Raw genomic sequence first — 20,761 nt, 5'->3', positions numbered from 1 at the left:
AGTTCCGTTGGTGACATTACCTCTACCTTTCCTTCTCAGGCACTGCACGCAGCCAAAGCAGGCTCCATGGCGTTGTCCAGACGTTATGTGTGAGTATTCCCTAATCCCCCAAGGTTGATTGGTTTTATCGGGTCTAACGTCCCAGAGCGACTCAGGCTATGAGGGACGTTCTCAAGATGGAGTACATTTCAATAAATTAATCAGACACTGACGCTCACTGACATCTGCCTGAGTGAAACCATGTTGCTACTAAGGAGAGCTATACGCAGCTTTTAAGAATGTTAATTCACTGTTGTTGAAAATCCGTAATGGACCGTGGTTTGAACCAGGAGCCAGGGCGACCTTTTTCTTCGACTGCCAAGGTTTCGAGAAAGTTACGTACAGCTTTACTCTTTAGCGGTAGGACTGCGCTTGGGAGATGCTCGCACGAAGGAGCTGATAGGTTAGCTATAGTATACACTGCACGCTCACAACGAAAGGACGAGGGAATGAAAAAGATACTCCACAAACAAACGCTGGTGTTTTGTTTGCGTAATTTGCGGCGTTTTATTCGTGTTATATATTTGTCTAAATGCGCGTTATTTCGCGGATAAGCTTCGCTTGCTTGCGCTTTATATTTTATTCATACGATAGTTCCAGCCTTGGTAGGCCCAAGCAGGAGGTGAAATACAACGTGAAAAAATAAAATGTAAACTCAATATTTAGGACACCAATTAAAAATGAAACAAAGGGCTGCACATGCATGGATTCTAACACAAAATAGTTAATTGAACACAGCAAAAAATTCGTGACAGAAATTCGCATGGAAAGCCCAAGCGAAATTCAGTATGAAAGAAAGCGGAATGAACATTAAGCACACCAAACAAAAACAGGAAAACAATGGGCTACGTACAGATCGATTCAAACGCAAGCACAAATAACTGGTGATGCTATCAGTGCTCATTAAAAAATTCAATGGAAGCTGGTTCCACTCTGTTATTGTGTGAGGAAAAAAAGACTATTTAAAAATGTTTATTTTAGCGCTATAAGGGGTTAGCGACTGCACATGACGATGTCAATGTCCTATCAATGTCCTCCTAGCGGGTCAAGTTCTTCGTATACATCCTTTTTCACTGAGCTAGCGTCACCAGCAACGCTTCAAGTTCGAAAGCACAAGCCTAGGAATCCGCTACTTCGATGCAACGCACGCAGAGAGCAGAAGACGTGGGAAGCCGTGTTCTGGCTGAGCAAGGTGATGATTCTCGTGTGGCGCAACGTATGGATCCGGCGGCTGCGGCGCCAAATGCCCGCCACGGTGCTCGAGCTGGCGCTGGCCGCGTTCGCCTTCTACCACTTGCCGCCCTCGAGCAAGGCTGGAGCGGCCAAGCTGGACTCCTACCACGAGCGCGAGCTGCCGCCACCGCAACAGCTGGCCGCCTACGACCTGCCCCCTCAGTTGGTGCTCGACGCGGCCCCTAAGGTCGTCTCCATGTTCGTCGAGAACTTCAAGGTCAAAGGACGTGAGTGCAGGGTGCTCTCATGGTCGTTCTAGAGCTAAGTCTGTCTTCAAAAAGTCCTTTCCTAAAACCACCCTAGGTGTTGCCATACGCTAGACAGCGACAGCGCGCGCGCGAGAGAGAATAAACTTTATTTATAGAGTCTTTGAAGAGGAAGGCTCTCTTCTGGCGCAGGCGGACTACTGTCGCTTGGTGGCCTTGATCTCTTGGATCTCGGCGACCTGGTCAGCTCTCTCTGTGAGCAACTTTTGTTGCTCCGAGCTGCGGTCCAGGTCCGAGCTGCGCAGCGCGGTCTCCCACTGCTGCTGTGTGGTTATTCCAAAAAAGGTCAACAACATATCCCGAGAACTAACTATCCGGGAAAGACCAGGGGCGTTCCCAAACCACGGGGCCAGCCCAGTGAGGGAGCATCTGAAGTCACGACTTTCCATCAAAGGAGCAACAGGCTCATGAGAATCGCCCAGCTGCATGCCATTGGCTGGAAGAGGGTCCTTTGACGAGGAAAAGCTGCTCCGTTCTTCGGTTGTATCCGATTATATATGCGCGCTAGCAGATACATGGCGGTTGAATGCGACGTCATGAGAATAGGTCGACACGTAGTTAGAACTCTGATAGTAAAAATGTGACACTTAGTTAAAGGGGAATAAATACCTGCGTGGTTATTTCCAGAAGGAGATAACGAACGCGCGTTTGTATTTATTTTGGCGCTGTGATATACACTTACGTTTTCGCGTTCGCATTTGAATTTTCTGTCGCGTTTCGTTGCGTCCACGGAGCTTCCACATAGAAAATGCGTGGAATCCGCAGGTATCTCGAGCGACCGCCACCGGAAGATACGCCTGTTTGTGAACGGCCAAGAAGTGGACGAACCACGGGATGACCTTCCGACGATACGCAAAGACGACATGATGAAGATCGTAATAACGGGGTGAGCTTCGCAGTGCTGTATCGGCTTGTTTATATGGAGCGTAAACGTAAATCTGTGTTGTTCAGCGTCATCTCCGAACGAGATCGACAGGAAGAAGGCCGCAGTGAAAAATGGTCGAATGGTCGTGGCAGGGGCTGGTCGGTCTTCAGTTTTTCCACTCGTTGGCGACAGTGACCAGCTTTTACTGAGAAAGGAGACTTTCGCTAAGGTGCTAAAGAGGAAGCATACGTCAACTACTGTCAGACTTATTTCTTGCTCAGAGCTTTAGCTGCGCCAGTTTAGACTCCATGAGCATCATGCATGGAGCAAGGAAAACTCGAGAGGCCCTCGTTATTCGAGCTGCTCGACACAGTGTACCGGATGTCACGCGGTTTCGCAACGACTACTGGGAGTCTGGCGGACGACGCAGCCAATAGTAATGTCGGATGCAGCGGCGTCGGCTGCTGCACTGTCTGCTGCGCATGCGCAAGCGTGTTGAGACGGCGGCCAAGTAGGGGAGGAGCAGGGGTACCATAGCAGGGGGGAGCCGGCTTCAAAGAATGTGATGTAACCGCCTCTCCCATGGAGGAAAGAAAGAACTCAGGAGGCGATTACGTCACATCCGCTCCCCTCCTGCTTCTTCCCCCCCCCCCCCCCCCCCCAACTACTTTGCGGCCGTCTGTGCGCGCTTGCGCATGCGCAGCAGACAGTGTAGCAGACGACGCCGCTGCTCCCGGCGTTACTGTTGGCTGCGCGTCTGCCAAATACTCCGAGTAGTCCTTGCGAAACCACGTGACTTCCGGCATACTTCCTGTCGAGCAGCTCGAATAGCGAGGGCCATAGTTTCTTACTATTACCTAGAGGGAAATCTGGCAACCCGTCTATGGGAGTTTGCATAGAGGCCCCTCGAGACCACTTCAGCCACCATGGGCGCTCAAAGCACCATGGGGCTGTGAGCTACCGACTGCAGAACTACAACTTTTGGCCAAAAAATAATGCAAAAATAAAGCTGTTCGATAATTACGAATATCCTAACATTGAATATCCTGTCTGTAAATTGCAACAAATGAGCAGAAAAGCATTTAAGTGCAAAGTTTGCCCAAAATAAGAGACGACTCGCTCTTCTATTGGCCAAGTATTGAACACTACAAAAACTAATATTTCTTGCTTAACAGGCGCATTTTTAAAAGTAAAATATGTTTTTAAAAAAATGTTGCTTAGATACTTTAAGAGGTTTTTTAATGGCATTTCGGAAAAGTGAAACCTTTTATTGGCGTCGCGTGTCTATGCGTTTCTACTACTATGGTTTTTGCACACTGCGTTCGCGCGAAAGTCGTCTGCGCACGCACGAACAACGTTTTCGGAATGAAACTAGTGCCACTCCGTGTTCCCGAAAAACTACGACTGTCTCGCAACAAGTAGCTCACCGCCCCATGATGCTTTGAGCGTCCATGGTGGCTGAAGTGCAGCGCCGCCAGCTTTCCCTCTAGGTAATAGTAAGAAACTCTATGGTCTGCGCACAGCCGCCGCGGTGGCTCAGTGGCTATGGTGCTCGGCTGCTGGCCCGAAAGACGCGGGTTCGATCCCGGCCGCGGCGGCTGGAATTTCTTTGGAGGAGAAATTCTAGAGGCCCGTGTACTGTGCGATGTCAGTGCACGTTAAAGAACCCCAGGTGGTCGAAATTTCCGGAGCCCTCCACTGCGGCGTCTCTCATAGCCTTAGTCGCTTTGGGACGTTAAACCCCATAAACCAAACCAAACCATGGTCTGCGCACACACGAACAGTGTTTTCGGAATGAAACATAGTAACACTCCGTGTTCCCCCCAAAAATACGACTGTTCCGCAACAAGTAGCTCACCGCCCCATGATGCTTTGAGCGTCCATGGATGGATGGATGGATGGATGGATAGGAGCGCCCCCTTTGAAACGGGGTGGTGGCAATTGCCACCATGCTCAGCTTTTCTTTATTTATTATTTTTTTTGTTTACTGTGTTGGCAATTCTCATTAATATTCTCCATCAACTTTGCCTACGGTTTCCTACTATTCTAACCTTATGCCACATCTCTGCTTTTCAGCCACCAATCCTCCAATCGCTTTTTGCTGACTTCCACTGCAGATTTATTTACATGACCATTGTTATCTTTAAACCCTAGGGCCTCAGAAAGAGTGACTGTGCCTGCATCGACATCCGGATGGATACCATCACATTTGATTATGAGGTGTTCAATTGTTTCCACAGATCTACCACACACTGCACATGTGTCATCTTCTTCGTTAAATTTCTTTTTGTAGCTGCGCGTTCTAAGACACCCTGATCTAGCTTCAAAAAGTAGGGCACTGCCTCTTGAGTTATCATAGAAAAATTCTTTCCTGATCTGCCTTTTCCAGAATCGATATAGTTCTACACTATGTTTCTTTTCCATTGAATTCATCCAATTTTTAACTTCCGCGTTTTTAACCTGTCGTTTAATGCTCTTTCTTTCTCCGTCCTCATGACCGGCATACTTACTGGTTAGTTTTCTAGTTCTTTTCCGCCACTGTGAGTCAACGTTCTTTCTGTATAAATATTTAAATACCTTAGCTGCCCATCTGTTATCGTCCAATTTCCTCAGGCGTTCTTCATATAGTATTTTACTCTTAGCTTCCCGTGCCTCGAACGATGCCCAGCCCATATCCCCTTGTACTGCCTCGTTTGTGGTTTTGCCGTGGGCACCTAGTGCTAATCTTCCAACAGCTCTCTGATTTACGTCTAATCTCGACTGAACTTCTGCCCTTAAGCACAGAACCGCATTGCCGAAAGTAAGTCCCGGCACCATTATTCCTTTCCAAATACCTCTTAGTACTTCATATTTGTTGTACCCCCATAATGCCCTATGTTTCATTATCCCGGCGTCTCTTCGTCCTTTTGCCCTAAGAGCCTGTTCATGCTTTTCCGTGTATATCTGCCCTTCGTTTAGCCATATCCCGAGGTATTTGTATTCGGCCACTTTGGGTATTTCGTGGCCTTGTATTGTAAGCACCTGATCAGTTGTATCGTTAAAAATCATCACACCTGATTTAGTTGCGCTAAAACTGAATCCTAGAGCGTCTCCTTCGTCTCCACAGCAATTAACCAAAGTTTGTAAATCTTCCTGGCTATCTGCTAACAGTACAATATCGTCCGCATACATTAAACCCGGGAGTCGCTGCTCAACTACATTTCCGCCTAATCTGTACGATAGATTATAACCCAGATTACTTTCTTCTAGCCTTCTTTCCATATTTATCACGTAAAGCATGAACAGCAGCGGTGATAGAGGGCAACCTTGCCTTAATCCTTTGTGCACCCCTACAGTTGTGGTACTTTTTTTCCCTTCCCATGTAATTTCAACTTCATTATCTCGGTAGATTTCCTGTAGAAAATCAATTACCTCATCACCAATACCTAAATCTTTCAATATGCTCCACAGGAGTTCCCTGTTCACGTTATCGTATGCACCGCTTATGTCTAGAAAGGCTATAAACAGAGGTCTATTTTCCGCCTTAGCTATTTCTATGCATTGGGTAAGCACGAACAGGCTATCATCTAACCGCCTACCCCTTCTGAACCCATTCTGAAGTTCTCCGAGTATCCTATTCCCTTCTACCCATGACTGCATTTTTAATTTCACCGCCTGCATTGCCAGCCTGTACATAACAGATGTTATCGTAATCGGACGGAAGGATTTTATGTTCATCTTATCTCCTTTCCCTTTATAAATCAAATTCATTTTACTCTGTCTCCAGCTGTGCGGAATTTGCTGATTTGTTATGACTGCCTCCAATGCTTTTATCAGCGCGTCCTTGCTTCTTGGGCCAAGTTCATTAATCAGCTTAATTGGAATTTCGTCTATCCCTGCGGATGTGGTTTTAGGAATATTCGCTTCCGCCTTTTCCCAGTTAAGACTAGTCAGTTCTAAGCTGTTCTCTTTTGTGCTGTCCTGTGTTGCCGCCTCACTTGGGGAGATTACCCCATTGGCGTCGCTAAAAGACGCAGCCATAAATGACGTAATGTAGTCCACAGCATCGTCTCCCTCCAAACATTTTCCCTCAGCATCTATAATCTGTTCCTGCTTTCTTTGATTTGTTTTTCCCAACCAGCTTATATGGTTCCAGAATTTTCTTGGCCCCCCTTTATTTGCCTCGCGAACTTCAGCCAGCCATTTATCAGAGGACTGCTTTATTTTAGCCTGGACTAGGACCTGAACATGGTGGCTCAAGTGCAGCGCCGCCAGCTTTTCCTGTAGGTAATAGTAAGAAACTATAAGCCGAGGGCCTCTCTTGAGTTTTCCTTCCTCCATGGCCTCTCCCGAGTTCTTTCCTTCCTCAATGGCATCATGGCTCGCGTTACGTGCACGCGTAGGGTGGACTCTGAGCGCGCCCTGCTGGACAAGTGCGCTGACCCGCAGTTCAGCGGAGTGTGCGCCAGCGTGAGCGTCGACCTCGCCGACGTCGACAAGAGCGTCAACTACAGCTGCTACATCAGCGGACAACTGGCGCCGGCCGTGCTGCGCACCCGGAGGTCCGGCTACGTCCTGCAAGTGTCGCCCACCGAAAGTGAGCGGGTGTTCGCGCTTGGTTTGTGCAGCGAAAGTTTGGCCGAAAGGCGGACAGAAGTTGCTTGCCGCGACAGAATCGGCGACAGAAAGTTAGTGAAAGAGGGCGAGAGAGAAAGGAGCGCACGTCATAAGTTTACGGAACGCGACTTCCGCGAAGAAAATTTTCGTATAGGACGTGCTGCTTGAAATTTAATGGCGGACTGCGATTCGCGCTCGCGAAAACTACGCTGATTGGAAAGACGGCGGTTAAATTAAGATTTTCGCTAATATTTCTTTTAGCTACGGGTGCACACCGTGCCAGCCAGTCAAATAACGCTTTTAGATTGCGTTACCACTAAATTAAACCCGCAATTTCAGGTTTTGCCGATATTTGCCTGTTCGAAGCCTCTCTCCGTGACCATGAGGTTGCTCGGGAAGAGCAACCTGTTGCACAAGCTACACCGGTGGCAGCACCTGCTCTGGCAGGGCAGTGACGCATCGCTTAACCGCTGCACCATACACTGCGCCAGGAGTGGAATGAGGACTCCCATTGATATGAATGCAAAGAAAAGAATGACCAGTTCCGCTCATATCGACATTAACCCGTTAGCGATATGGCTTCATACCTTTAAGGCGGGGCTTTAGTACAATCTTGCTGATATTTGTGCGAAGCCTGCTCGACCTTTAAAACCGATCCTCGAACCGAAACCGAAGTTCTAGCGGGCCAAATTTGCATGTAGTCTAACCACGTTAAACCGTCCGTAATATTTCTCTTCTTTTTTTCTCGCTCCATTGTCGGCCCAAACGGCACGTTCACGTGACACGGTGACAAATCTATTCGCTTTTACCGGTTGATTTCGCGTGGAAAAGCCAAGCGCAGTGACGTTTCGTGCAGCACGGTCACGCAACTCACTGTCCACCGCCCTAATATCTGCAGTTTTCTTCACCCACTCCTTATAATACTTCATAAAATGGTGCCGGGCAACTGACTATTCGGATTGCCTTTGGTCTCAAGCCCTCAGATTGGCTTGTCAAGTTGCACGCGTGCTCGCCGTTTCCCCCAATTCGCTTGGCCAGAGGGAGGAGGGGGGGGTTATGGTAGCTCCGGCTACTTGATTGCGTATAGATTGCGTATAGCTTCTGTATAGCTTTTGCCATGCGCTCTTCCAGGACGCGTACAAATAGTGTTCCCAAAAGGCTATGTATGGCGGTCAAGTCGATATACGTAACGAAGGTAGTGCCTTTGCTTTCAAAAACAGCAGCGCGCGGTTTGTTTCTCAGCCGTATAGCCGGAGTCTTTACCGTACCCTTCAAGATAAAAAAGTATAGAAACGTGAGGACAAAGTTTCTCCTTACCTTATACAGATTTAGAGCATAGTGAAAGGGGGGGGGGGGGGGGGGGCATAAGTTATCCGCCACACGGCTCAGATATAAACGCCATTGCCTGGTTACTTTTGGCAAATACGGCCAACCCAATGGGCATGAAACTGCAATGGACGTCTGCGGGACGTTCCAAACATCCTCAAGACGTCCAAGTGAGTTTTGGTGATCATTGGAAGCGTTGAGAGATAAACTGAAACTAAGCGTCGTTTTAGATGAATTTGTAATGCGCGTCGGTACTAATATTAATTATATAGGACCCATCTTAATTACGTGCGTTGTTTTCTTTCCACGCAGAGATTATTTCGAGTTGCCAGAATTTGATCGAAACGAACTTCCTCGCAGCGTCCGCCACAAACGTGCCAGTTGTTCAGGTGAGCGCGAACTTTGCGCATACTCGGAGACATTTTTTGGCAGTGCTGGAGGTATACGGACCGGAACCGGCTCGCTTCTCCGCGGTTCGCCGCGTGACGTCAGCCAGCCTGTCACGTGGCGAAGCGGCCAATCGCGCGCGGCGAACCGCCGAGAAGCGAGCCGGTTCCAAAGGGAACTGGATCGCCTTTTGCACGTCTTGGAGGCTTTTGTACATGCTAGTGCGTTCTGGCAGTTAGTTGCACTTGGTCACTGTTATGTCCGCCTTGAAAACGACAACGCCACGGCCGCTGCTCACCAACTCGTTTTTTGTGTTTTTTTTTTTTTGCGAGATGGTGTTGCACGGAAGGAATGTGCAGCTTTATGGCTTCTGGTCGAGCACCGATGGCTGCCGTTGACTCAGTGGGTTCTTACAGTTTTTATGCGACAGATTAGACTTCGCATCATACAATTTCGCGTAGTGCGTCTGTCACATAAGTCGCTGATTGGTCGAGATAGGGTACGTAACCTTGTGACGTTATCACAACCTGCCCGTCGCTGATTGGTCGAGAGAGGTTGCGTGACCTTGTGACGTTATCACAACCTGCCCGTCGCTGATTGGTCGAGAAAGGTTACGTAACCTTGTGACGTTATCACAACCTGCCCGTCGCTGATTGGTCGAGAGAGGTTGCGTGACCTTGTAACGTTATCACAACCTGCCCGTCGCTGATTGGTCGAGAGAGGTTGCGTAACCTTGTGACTTTATCACAACCTGCCCGTCGCTGATTAGTCGAGAGAGGTTACGTAACCTTGTGACGTTATCACAACCTGCCCGTCGCTGATTGGTCGAGAGAGGTTGCGTGACCTTGTAACGTTATCACAACCTGCCCGTCGCTGATTGGTCGAGAGAGGTTACGTAACCTTGTGACGTTATCGAAACCTGTCCACCCGGCTGTAAGCAATCTGCTCAACGTGGCAGGTGTCAAATAAATTACATCAATTAAATTCAATTCAGTTGCCCCTTGCCCACCGGCATTGCACGTCATGCGATTTGCGTCCTTTGTTAGTAACAAAAAGCGCCGATTGGCCGTGAAAGCGGTCACTTCATGAGGACACGTGACTATGGCACGAAAAGTCAACACTGAAAAACAAGGAGGGACCACGACAGTTGGTGTGGGCAAGACAAGCAGGTTGGAACAGTTTCTCGGCGGGCTCACTCAGCACATGCTTATGTGTGCAAATAAAGATAGGATGACAGGGACAGCATGGTGTATATAGTGAAAGAACCGACATGGACACATAAACATGAAACAGTAACATCGCTTCTATAATCTTATTCCAGTGTCCGGATAATTTTTAATTACAAAATCGTGCCGACAACTTTCCACAGCTGATGATGGTGAATTTTTATGGCGAAAGGGCATCTGCGGTCATAGAGCGCTGTAAGGTATCGGTAGTGTGCGTGGGGTCATCGGAACGCGGCTGGGGGTGCTCAAAGCGAAGCGTCTCCTTTCTTGGAACGCGGCCGCTCGCGAACGCGCCGGCAAGTATACGGGTGTCCCCCCACCCGCGGTACCGATTCGCACACGTGCTGGCACGGATGTGTATTTGTGTTTGTTTTATTTTTATTTTGTGGTGGAGAGAGTGCTCTACCTTACGGAAGCTGGAGGGCTGGCCATGCCTTGGATGAACCAATGATGTTAAGACCGCAACATGATTGGAAGCTACGGAATGTGGGCCGGGCCTTTAGGGCTTTAAAACCGGGCCCTGGAGCTGGAAGCGGGGTTCTGCGCTAAGGTGAGATGCAACGCATCTTCGGCAACGCCGAGTAGGGGCCTCCCCTAGTATTAGCCAGTTCCAACCTTTTTGTTGTTTCTCCTTTTGCCGTTTAATTTGTCTCGAGTGTCTAAACTTCTGTACGCTGTAAATATCTGTACATAAACCTCAGTTATTGCCTTTCTTTATCCCTGCGTGTCAACACATCTTGAGACCGTCTCTGACGGGCACCCCTGGTGCGAAGAGCTTCAGTCTTCGAGTTGAAACCAACCCGTCTCTGGCGGGGCACCTGTGGTGCAAAGAAGAAGAAGAAGAAGAACCTGAACTTTACTGGCGCAGTCGACAGGATCCTGCGGCCATCGGAAGACGGCGCAGGAAGAAGGCTGAAGGCAGGGCGAAAGGCGACGACAAGGCAACAGGTCAGCGTTCGTGAACGGACCTACGGAGACACGGCGGCAAGGACGCAAGGATCACGGCAGTAGTCCAGCGACGCGGGACTGCGTCCGGTCAAGGAAGCAGCGCGTCGGGAACTTGACGGTCACCGGCGGCGGACCAGCGGCGTGCGACAGCTCATCGCAGCGTCCGAGGAAAGTGGCGGTGGACTCCGACGCCAAGCAGCTGGCAATGCGGATCGACGCATCGAAACCCTGAGTTTCCTTGGTCGCATTGTTCACGTCCCTGTGTTCGAGCCGGTAGGACAGCTGAGGGGTACGGTAGGCGGTATGGAAAGCTATCCAAGCCGGCCCTCACTCGATGTGAGGTACCAGGTTGAGTTAGCGAAGGCGCGCTTAGCGGACCTTCAGGCTCAACTCGCGAAAGTGAATGGCGGAAAGGCTCTGCTTCGTGAGGAAGAACCTCAGGAAGTTAAATATGTCTTGAAGGCAATCGAAGCCAGACGCCAGCAGGTAGAGCTCGAGATCTCTAAGATCAAGGAGTCTAGGAGAGCCAGTGAGTCATTCAGGGAGAACTGCTCTGAGTCCCGAGAGGTGAGGCCGCCTGTGCTGGAAGACAAAGGATTGTGCTTGTCATGCACAGGTCAGGAAAACAGCAGTGAGGACGCTGAAAGTAATCAGCCGGTATGCGGGAACGCATCTTTGTTAGGAAAGGCCGCAAAAGGCTCAGGAAATGAAAACAGGATTCCTGAAAGGCGCGGAAATATCAAAGCTTTTCCGCGACCGCGGGCGGCTAGCAAAGAACAGGAGCAACCCAATTCTGATGATCCAGGCCCAATTGAGACCAAGGTGTCCGATAACAAACAGGACAACGGTCAAATTCCTGCAGGCTCGGTGACGGAGGTTGTGACCTCCGACACGTCAAAAGAGCGAACGAAAAATAGCCAGGAAGAAGTAAAACGAGAGCCAGCTTTCCGCGAAACTGGAATCTCTGGTGGAAAAAGTATCGGGATGGAACGCAGCGCCGTCCAGTTGTCGAACGCACCCGATGTGCGTCCGATCAGGTCATCTGATGACAGGGAAATGTGTGGCGGCTTGCCACAAGGCAAATTCAGGCCGAATGACGGTGAGGGGGCTCATGCATCCCCAGAGTTAAACAATGCTACGGAGCCGGCAAGCTCCTATAAAGTAGGGAGCGGCAATTTAAATGTTTGCCCTTGCAGGAACAGTACGCACCGTGTTACAGGTCGCAACATCAAATGTAGCAAGACTGACCGTACTGATATATTTGGACGGCCCAGGGGCTATGTTCCTTGTGCAGCACGCGGTTCGTACCGGCGCGCCGCAGAGAGCGTGCCCTTAGGTGCGTTGTGTGGTCAGGGGTTTAGACCCATCGAGAACCGGGACGTGTTTGATCCTGGGGGGCACCAGCTGTTGAGTTCTTGCCCCGCTGTGGTGCCAGCCTAATGACCATAGCGACCATTCGGCGTTAATCGTGTCGTTTGAGACACGTGTTGGCTCGAACGCACAGAGGGACGCTCGGTGCGACTAAGGAGGCTCACGTGGCCACTTAAGGACATCGTACGAGTGTTAGTGAACGCTCCAGTTGCGAGTGTCGGTGTGTGTGCGTGCTCGTTTGCGAGCAGGACGTGCATGCAGGTGAACTGGGTACATGGACGCCGTGTTACGGCGCGCGTCAGCCATGCCACTGTATGTATTGGATTGTGTGAAACGCGGACTTGAATGTGTGCATTTCGCTTGTTTTGTTGGTGCGCGTGTGCATTTTGCGTCAGGTTTTGTTTGCCTGTGATGACACGATATGTGACTGCTCTATGTACTTCGCCCTCGCGGCGATTTCATGAGTTGGACCGATCCCTTGTTGCTGTAATTCTAAAAGTGGCATTTGAGCCCTTTGTAGAATCTTGGGAAGGGCGTGTAAGGTATCGGTAGTGTGCGTGGGGTCATCGGAACGCGGCTGGGGGTGCTCAAAGCGAAGCGTCTCCTTTCTTGGAACGCGGCCGCTCGCGAACGCGCCGGCAAGTATACGGGTGTCCCCCCACCCGCGGTACCGATTCGCACACGTGCTGGCACGGATGTGTATTTGTGTTTGTTTTATTTTTATTTTGTGGTGGAGAGAGTGCTCTACCTTACGGAAGCTGGAGGGCTGGCCATGCCTTGGATGAACCAATGATGTTAAGACCGCAACATGATTGGAAGCTACGGAATGTGGGCCGGGCCTTTAGGGCTTTAAAACCGGGCCCTGGAGCTGGAAGCGGGGTTCTGCGCTAAGGTGAGATGCAACGCATCTTCGGCAACGCCGAGTAGGGGCCTCCCCTAGTATTAGCCAGTTCCAACCTTTTTGTTGTTTCTCCTTTTGCCGTTTAATTTGTCTCGAGTGTCTAAACTTCTGTACGCTGTAAATATCTGTACATAAACCTCAGTTATTGCCTTTCTTTATCCCTGCGTGTCAACACATCTTGAGACCGTCTCTGACGGGCACCCCTGGTGCGAAGAGCTTCAGTCTTCGAGTTGAAACCAACCCGTCTCTGGCGGGGCACCGCTGGTGCAAGGAGAGTAGAAGAACCTGAAATTTACTAGCGCCATGGTACTAGGTATTTTCATTTTCTCAAGGGGGTGTCAAAGACCCATTTCCCAAGCATCTCACCGTTAAGAAGCCGAGCACCAGGCCAGGGGAGGCTTGTACCCATAGTATCACCGGTGGCTTCCCGGCGGCACTGGGGATCGAACCCCACACCTCCCGCATGCGAGGCGGATGCTCAACCACTAGGCCACCGCTGCGATGCCCACAGCTGCACCGGCATAAAGGTTACTGCTTGCATCGGTTATAGCATTGAATTTTGTCTTTTACTCAGTAGGCCAAAATATGCTTTTAGTTAGTTTAGGTTACGCAGGTTTAGGTTACAAGTTAATGTTACGCAGCAGCGTCGGTTGTCCTATTTACTTCCTGTGCAAATACAGTCAGAACCCTTTGTCAGCTGCTGCCGCATTTTTTTGTTCCGTCCTCTTCTTTCTAAGGAAGGATATAAGCATCGGTCTCAGTGTATTCGATCGGTACCCTTAAATTTAGCTCTTCCGGCTGCGGCAATACGAAGGGATGGGCGCTCGGTGATGGTGTAAATTGGCCATGTTGAGGTTTTACGGATGTAACGCAATGACGGTGCCAGCGGCTGAATTATCTCGAAATTATGTGGCGGCATTTCGCCGGATGCGCGGGCCGCGGGCGAACGGACCGTCGTGTGAATCGCGCTTGCCCTCAAATATGAGAGTGCGGCGGGTGATTGACGGCTTCGACGAAAAATCCTCGCAGGCTGTGTCTCAGCAGTTTCCCATCCCACGCTACCCGGCGCCTCCAACGATGGACAACGTAATTGCCAGCCTGTGCTTCATGCTGGCCTACATGATGCCGTTCAGCCGTTCGGTGTGGACCGTCGTGGAGGAGAACAGCTCTGGCATGTCGGTATGTGTCGCAAACATCCTGCATAACTGCACCCGCGTTTCATCTTTTATTGCGAAAGCACTACTACTTGCACTTTCACGCCTTTGCCGTGCCGCGGCGGTGACCACCATCGTGCCGCGGCGGTGACCACCACTGACCTTCATTTGACCTTGTTTGCATTAGATTGGATTGGACTGGATTGGATTAGATTGGATTGGAGTGGATTGGATTGGATTGTATAACCGATGCATCACCACAAGTCTAACCACAAGCACCACCACCAGCTACACTACTAGCTGTACCATGGCGTAGGTACGGATATTGCTTTCGCAATTACCGGGCTTAACCAAGCTAAGCCACAGCGAATTTTTTATCTTTCGGAGACTGTGCTCATTCGAACCAAACCTTTGAACCACATGACTTCCTTAATGGCGATCGGAGGAGGTTACGAACAAAAGAGAAGCGCTGTAGCGGTCAGTTCTCGTGGTAAGATCCAGCGCAGGAGGGGTGGAGAGGTCGGCCAGATGGACGTGTCTCTCACTATATACCTCTCCACCCTTTGGGAAGGGAAGAGTGAAGGACAGAAAAAAATTCAGCAGACACACTTAGCTGATTACGAGTGAGAATGCGAAAACATTAAAGTACTGAGTCATGCTACGTTGAAGAATATTATGAATCATAGACCACGACTACGAGTCATGACTACTCATACTTTGTACGAACTTTATACTCCTTATCTTACGTTACTTAAAAATGGTAAGCCGTGCTACATTGCAGAATGATTGAGTCATGACTATGACTACGTGTCAAGATTACGCATACGTTGTAAAAACTCTATACGCCTTACCTTACGTTACTTGCTCTATACGCCTCACCTTACGTTACTTGTAAAGTGCTGAGTTATGCTACGTTGTAGGAGTGCTAGTCATGCTACGATGCAGAGTGATTATGACTCAAGACTGCGCATACTTTGTACAACTTAAATTCTAGAGGCCCGTGTACTGTGCGATGTCAGTGCACGTTAAAGAACCACAGGTGGTCGAAATTTCCGGAACCCTTCACTACGGCGTCTCTCATAGCCTGAGTCACTTTGGGACGTTAAGCCTCATAAACCAAACTAAACCAAACCAAATCACCTTATATTATGTAACTTGTAAAGTGCTGAGCCATGACACGTTGCAGAACGACTATGAACCGTGACTTCCATAGGCCATACCTTACGTTTCATCATTCATGCCTGAACATGTTTGGTTACCTGTGTTGTGACATCGGACACCGGGCTTCTGATATCCTCCTTATTTCGTGTCGTAGACGGTGGTCGGGGGCCATCGGCTTTTGCGCTAATGGGAGCGCAAGACTGAGTTCTCGCGCTAGGCCAGCAGCCATTAAATCATCTCTTGTCCATCTTTCATCACGCCTGATTCTTCGGCTGGCCGCCACGTAACAGTATAATGCTTTCGCATTAAAAATGAGACGCTAAATGGGAAGTGAAGACAGCTGGGTGCACGGTTGAGGGTGTCGGAGACGCGGGAGTTTATCGGGCTTCTCTTTGAACATGCGCAGAAGATGCTCCGGTCCATGGGCACAAGTGCCTGGATATACTGGATGGCGCACTTCTTCTCCGTCTTCCTGCACGTGTCCGTCTACTCGGTGATTGCGTACGTCATGATGGTGTACACCACGTACCAGGCTCCGCTGGACGGCGCCAGCTTCGAGGACTTCCAGCACAGCCTGGACTACGCTCCCTACCTCAACGTGGAGAAGTGCCGTCACGACCTGCTCTTCGTTCTGTTCACGCTGTTTGGCGTCCAGACGGCGCTGCACGCCATGTTGCTATCGTGCATCACCGCCAGACGTGAGTGCGCAGTTTAGATACAGCGAAGAAAACTTTAAGAAGTTACGAAAGGTTTTGATCATTGTATTCTAATGCGTTTGCATTAGAGTCCACATTCCGCAAAAATGGCGGCGTGTGTCGCGGAATCAGCTGATTGGTCGAGAGAGGTTACGCGACCTTGTGACGTCATCGTAGCCTGCCGACCGTGGCAGATTGTGATCTCCATCTCCGCTGCCAAGTGCACAATCGACCCCATACTCCGTAGATAACGATCACAAATTAACGCTTTTTGTGCAGTCAGTGCGCTACGGCGTATTCCGATCGTAGCGGTATTATTTTTCTCCCTTTTGTGTTATGCGTGTGTCGTGCGTCGAAGTAATGTTTAGTGCATGCTTTGATAGCCGCATCTGTTGGAAGTTCAGCACAGCTCAATTCCACCCCAGCCCACATGGCAACCGTGTTGGCCGCCTTCTACTGGGCAGCCATGTTCTTCATGAGCAAGCCTTGGGCGACGCTGGAGGACTACCTCTTCGACGACCGCTACCCAAAGTACTTGGCGGCCATGTTTCCCGTCAACATGCTCTACCTGAGCTTCTTTCACATACGCTGGACATTGTATTACGGCTGTAAGTCACGGCTCAAAACCGTTTATAGAAAGAATCTCGGCAGCTGCGCCACTTCGGTGGTGGAGGCTCTGAGCGCCATATGTGCTATGCCGTAAAAGTCGGCGACTGGCGTACAGCGCACAGATGTTCTTTTAAATTGTACCATAGGCATAAGCATGTTCTTCTCCCTGGTCAAGAATAACCTTCGATTTAATGCGAATAAGCTTAATTATTAAACGACGCTTTCAGAGCTGGCCTTATCCTCTGCATCGCGTGCTTCGGTTGCAGCGAATTAGCGGCTGCTGCTTTCATCATCACCATAATCATCGTCTTAACCCAACCCCTTCCCAACAATCCCCAGTCAGCATCATCCTGCATCAGCCGCTGCTCCTCCTTATCCCTGCAGAAATCCCCAGTCTCATCTCCATACCCGACTCTTCTTCGACCTCTTTCCTTAGTCGCGGCGGTGTGTCGTTCTAAATTTACAGCTGCGGCTGCGTCGGCGCAGCACCGAGGTGCGCGCTCTGATTGGTCAGCAGGCAGTGACGTAAATGCAATGCGACACGCTGAGAGGTTCTAACATTGTGACGTCACGTGTTCTCTCACAGAGAAGACAAATAACAACGAACAAACGATGTCATATCCACCACCGCAAGCAGCGAGTGGTGAATCTCTCATTACAGTGCGGTGATCGATCATCCCGGGAGTTTTACTGTGTAGGCCGTACTGCAATGCGCAAGCGGGGTGGTGGGATGAAGTTTCAGACACACAGACAGCGGCCTTTTGGCCCTTTGGATTCATGTGCGCTAAACAATTTCCATTCCTATTGCACTCTTTTGCCAGCCAAACACGACACCCGCAGGAAAGCAAGGGCACAGGCCCTTGAGAAACAGTACGAGAACGAACCACGAGCAGTGTACGTGGACGCAGCTCAACACATCAAATGCGGAACATACGCGGCATGTATGACCACTACAAAGTCAGCCCTCGTTAACGCCACAACCTTTCACGCTAGCTCATACGCGAGGCAGAGGAAGTAGCTATCGCATTGGCCATCGCTGATCCCCGCACCACAATTATTCTAAGGACTCTAAGAGCGTCATTTTTTTTAAACGTCTTTATTTCTGCATTTAGTAGGCCGATACCTTGCGGCCGAACTAAGGTGCTTCGTGGAGGTTGGGGTGGGGGAGTGGTTAAGGGGTGCGGGTGGGGACCGGTGGAAGAAGCGGACACCGGTCCCCACCCGCACTCCGAGCGTCATTCAAAATTTCGCCAAAAACTAGGTAAGCGCGCTCGCACTGCGAATTCTGCGCAACCGAACTCTCGATCACAACATAATCTCGTATGGGTTCCGGCTCACGCGGATAACTCCGGAAACGAGGGGGTCGACCGTCTAGCCCGAGGTTTAACCAACCGGGGGACGGGAGACTTTTCGGAAACGGACGCCCCCGCCGAGGCGCCTCACTCGTACGCGGAGATAACAAACTTCTATCGAGAGCAAAGATGCGCGATTCCCGCTCCTCACCCCGACCTGGACAGGGCGCAAGCCACGACACTCAGACAAACAAAGGCAATTCTTAGCCCCTACCGATTATGCCTAATCACAAACTGTGAATATGAACTTGCATGCCCGCACTGCGGTGACGGGACGAACGCCACCCAAGAGCATATTGTATGGAAATGCGCTAGCAAACCCCCGCCGACGACACTCTTGCAAGCTCCCTCAGCGGATGAATAGGACAGGCTCTTGGCCAGTTCAAGAAAAACAACCCAACTAACCCTCATCACGCGAGCTCTAGAAGTCGCCCCCGACTGGAGGCCACCCCGGACTCGCCCCAGCCCCAAATAATCCCTTACATTTTGTGGCAATAAAGTTGTAACCACCACGTTGGGGAAAGACGGGGCGGCAACAGCTCTTCCATGCCCGCTCCCATGAGAGCTTTCACTTTCAATGAGAACTGACACTCTGGGGTCTTATTTTTGAGAAAAGCCACTCCCCAGACCGGGACAGCGTTGCCATCGGCCAACAGCTGAATGCTGTTTTTCTGTTCACGGCAACGAGGGTGACGCCTACAGCGCGGAGAAACTGCTTATTGGTACTGGTGACCCTCGCGCAAGATATCCTCGTCACTTTTAATGCTACGTCTTAGCAAAGTTGTTCGTCTCTCTCTCTCTCTCTCTCTCTCTAATGCTCCGTTACAGAAGCCCCACTCAACCTTACTTATTTGTCCTCGACTCCTGGTTTCCGCGGCGCTCACTTACGCTGCTGCCCCCCACTGCTGTTTTGTACGAGATGTTTTCATTCTCCTTCATGAAGGACGTTTTTTGGGAAGCAAAGGCAAATTCGTTTTGCGAATGAGTGAGTCGTTATAACCCACTGCTCGCTTTCAGCAGTCGGCACCGGCGACTGGCAGTGATTTATTTACATTAAATAGCTCCCATGTTTGATTCGTTCTCGCTCTCCATCGACTTCTGCTTGTTTTACTTGCTGACGGCTTTTCTCGACGTTTCGTTATTATTGCAACAACCGAGATATGCGAGACAGTTCTTGTTGTGACTGAGAGAAGAATGAAAAGGAAATTGCACGGGTCTGCCTACTGGCTCGAGCCAAGCCACCACCGCTGCCACGTGCAGATAGAGGAGAGTTAAAAGATCAGAGGAAAGAGAAAAGGGAAAGAAAAGACGCGCGTCGCAGCAACAACCGCGTCCGCCAAAGCGGACGCTGCAAAAAAACAGATAAGCGGCCGAAGCCGCGCTCGCTAGCTCCACCTCCTCCAGATACTGCACCATTTCCTTTCTTCAGAAACCAATTTACAAATTTACCGACTTTCATTCGATGGAAATGACAACTTCCGTTGGTTATTACAGCAATAAACTTTGGCTTGAGAAAGCAATGCTGTTTGTTCACAGGTCTCCTTATAGCTTTTAAATGTACGTTAAATTTCAGTTTTGCTTGTTTTTTTTTTCTTTTTTCACTCTCTGCATAGACCCGGCCGACTGGACCGTACTGACACGAAAGGCCTTCTACATCGACAACGTTACCCTCATCGACACGTGGCAAGCGTCTATCCTCAGCTGCGTCGTCCTGTTCGTCGTTATCTGGTACCTGCTACATGTGCTGCCAACTGTGTGCGAGCACCCTTTGACTCCTGGATTCCCCTTCTCGGTACGTCAACGCCCGTGCACACATTTACACGAGGTGCAGATATACACTACAGCCGATCGATTAAGTGAGCAACATTCTTCTGCTTGATCGATTAATGGTTTGAAGGCGACCATTTTTAGTAGTTTTGCCGATTGAATTAGCGCAAACCGCATATGAGCCAAGTGGCCCCAGTTAGTTTCTCGGTAGCTTTATAGGCTCGCCCGTTTTTAAGCATGAAATGCTTTTAGCTCCCGTTGTCGGCAGTGTGGTGACGTCACGCCGAGACCGAGAGCCATCATCCGGGCACTGAAATCCACTCATCCGGGCACTGAATTCCAGTCATCCGGGCACTGAAATCCACTCATCCGGGCACTGAATTCCACTCATCCGGGCACTGAATTCCAGTCATCCGGGCACTGAATTCCACTCATCCGGGCTCTGAAACGAGAACATCCGGGCACCGTACGAGACTTAACGAGATTTAACGAGACTCTCTAAGCCCTCCTACGCGACCGGCATGCAAGCGCCGGTTGGTCTCCAAATGAGACAAAAAATAACTGCTGCCAGTGCCTTCTCAATGTTTATCAAGATATCAGTGGAGCTGTGGATTTGATAATGCACGGAATTATAATTTCCGATTTCTAATAACGCGTGCAAAAAGCACATAAATGCCACGTTACACTTCGTTGTCGTACGTGATCCGGGGGAGAAGCGCTGCGTTCAAAGGGCAAGGCATCGCGCCGAACGGGTGGTGGCGTTCCTCCCTTCCTTTACGGTGCGGTTCGGGTGTCCACCGAGATGGCAGAGAATTACTGCGCCATTTCCTTTCCTCAAAAAACCTTGCGTTCAAATGGCAAGGCA

The 20,761-nt window shown here is 50.0% G+C and overlaps 1 protein-coding gene across 1 annotated transcript in view; it reads left to right on the top strand.

Moving 5' to 3' along the window:
* The window catches only part of LOC149364310 (phospholipid-transporting ATPase ABCA3-like), a 96,213-nt gene continuing 75,452 nt past the window's right edge, over positions 1 to 20,761 (top strand). Inside the window, exons 1-9 of the mRNA XM_089574252.1 lie at positions 1 to 89; positions 1,192 to 1,499; positions 2,304 to 2,424; positions 6,786 to 6,979; positions 8,638 to 8,714; positions 14,188 to 14,337; positions 15,880 to 16,171; positions 16,594 to 16,776; positions 19,743 to 19,921. Coding sequence (XP_089430378.1) covers positions 67 to 89; positions 1,192 to 1,499; positions 2,304 to 2,424; positions 6,786 to 6,979; positions 8,638 to 8,714; positions 14,188 to 14,337; positions 15,880 to 16,171; positions 16,594 to 16,776; positions 19,743 to 19,921 — 1,527 coding nt within the window. The 5' untranslated portion in view covers positions 1 to 66. The remainder of the gene's footprint in view (positions 90 to 1,191; positions 1,500 to 2,303; positions 2,425 to 6,785; positions 6,980 to 8,637; positions 8,715 to 14,187; positions 14,338 to 15,879; positions 16,172 to 16,593; positions 16,777 to 19,742; positions 19,922 to 20,761) is intronic.

This window comes from Amblyomma mixtum, chromosome 2 (assembly GCF_055824585.1).
Source record: "Amblyomma mixtum isolate Tamu chromosome 2, ASM5582458v1, whole genome shotgun sequence".
Classification (NCBI taxonomy): domain Eukaryota; kingdom Metazoa; phylum Arthropoda; class Arachnida; order Ixodida; family Ixodidae; genus Amblyomma; species Amblyomma mixtum.
Note: the sequence above shows the minus strand (reverse complement) of the source record. Positions and strands in the feature narration are given on the sequence as shown.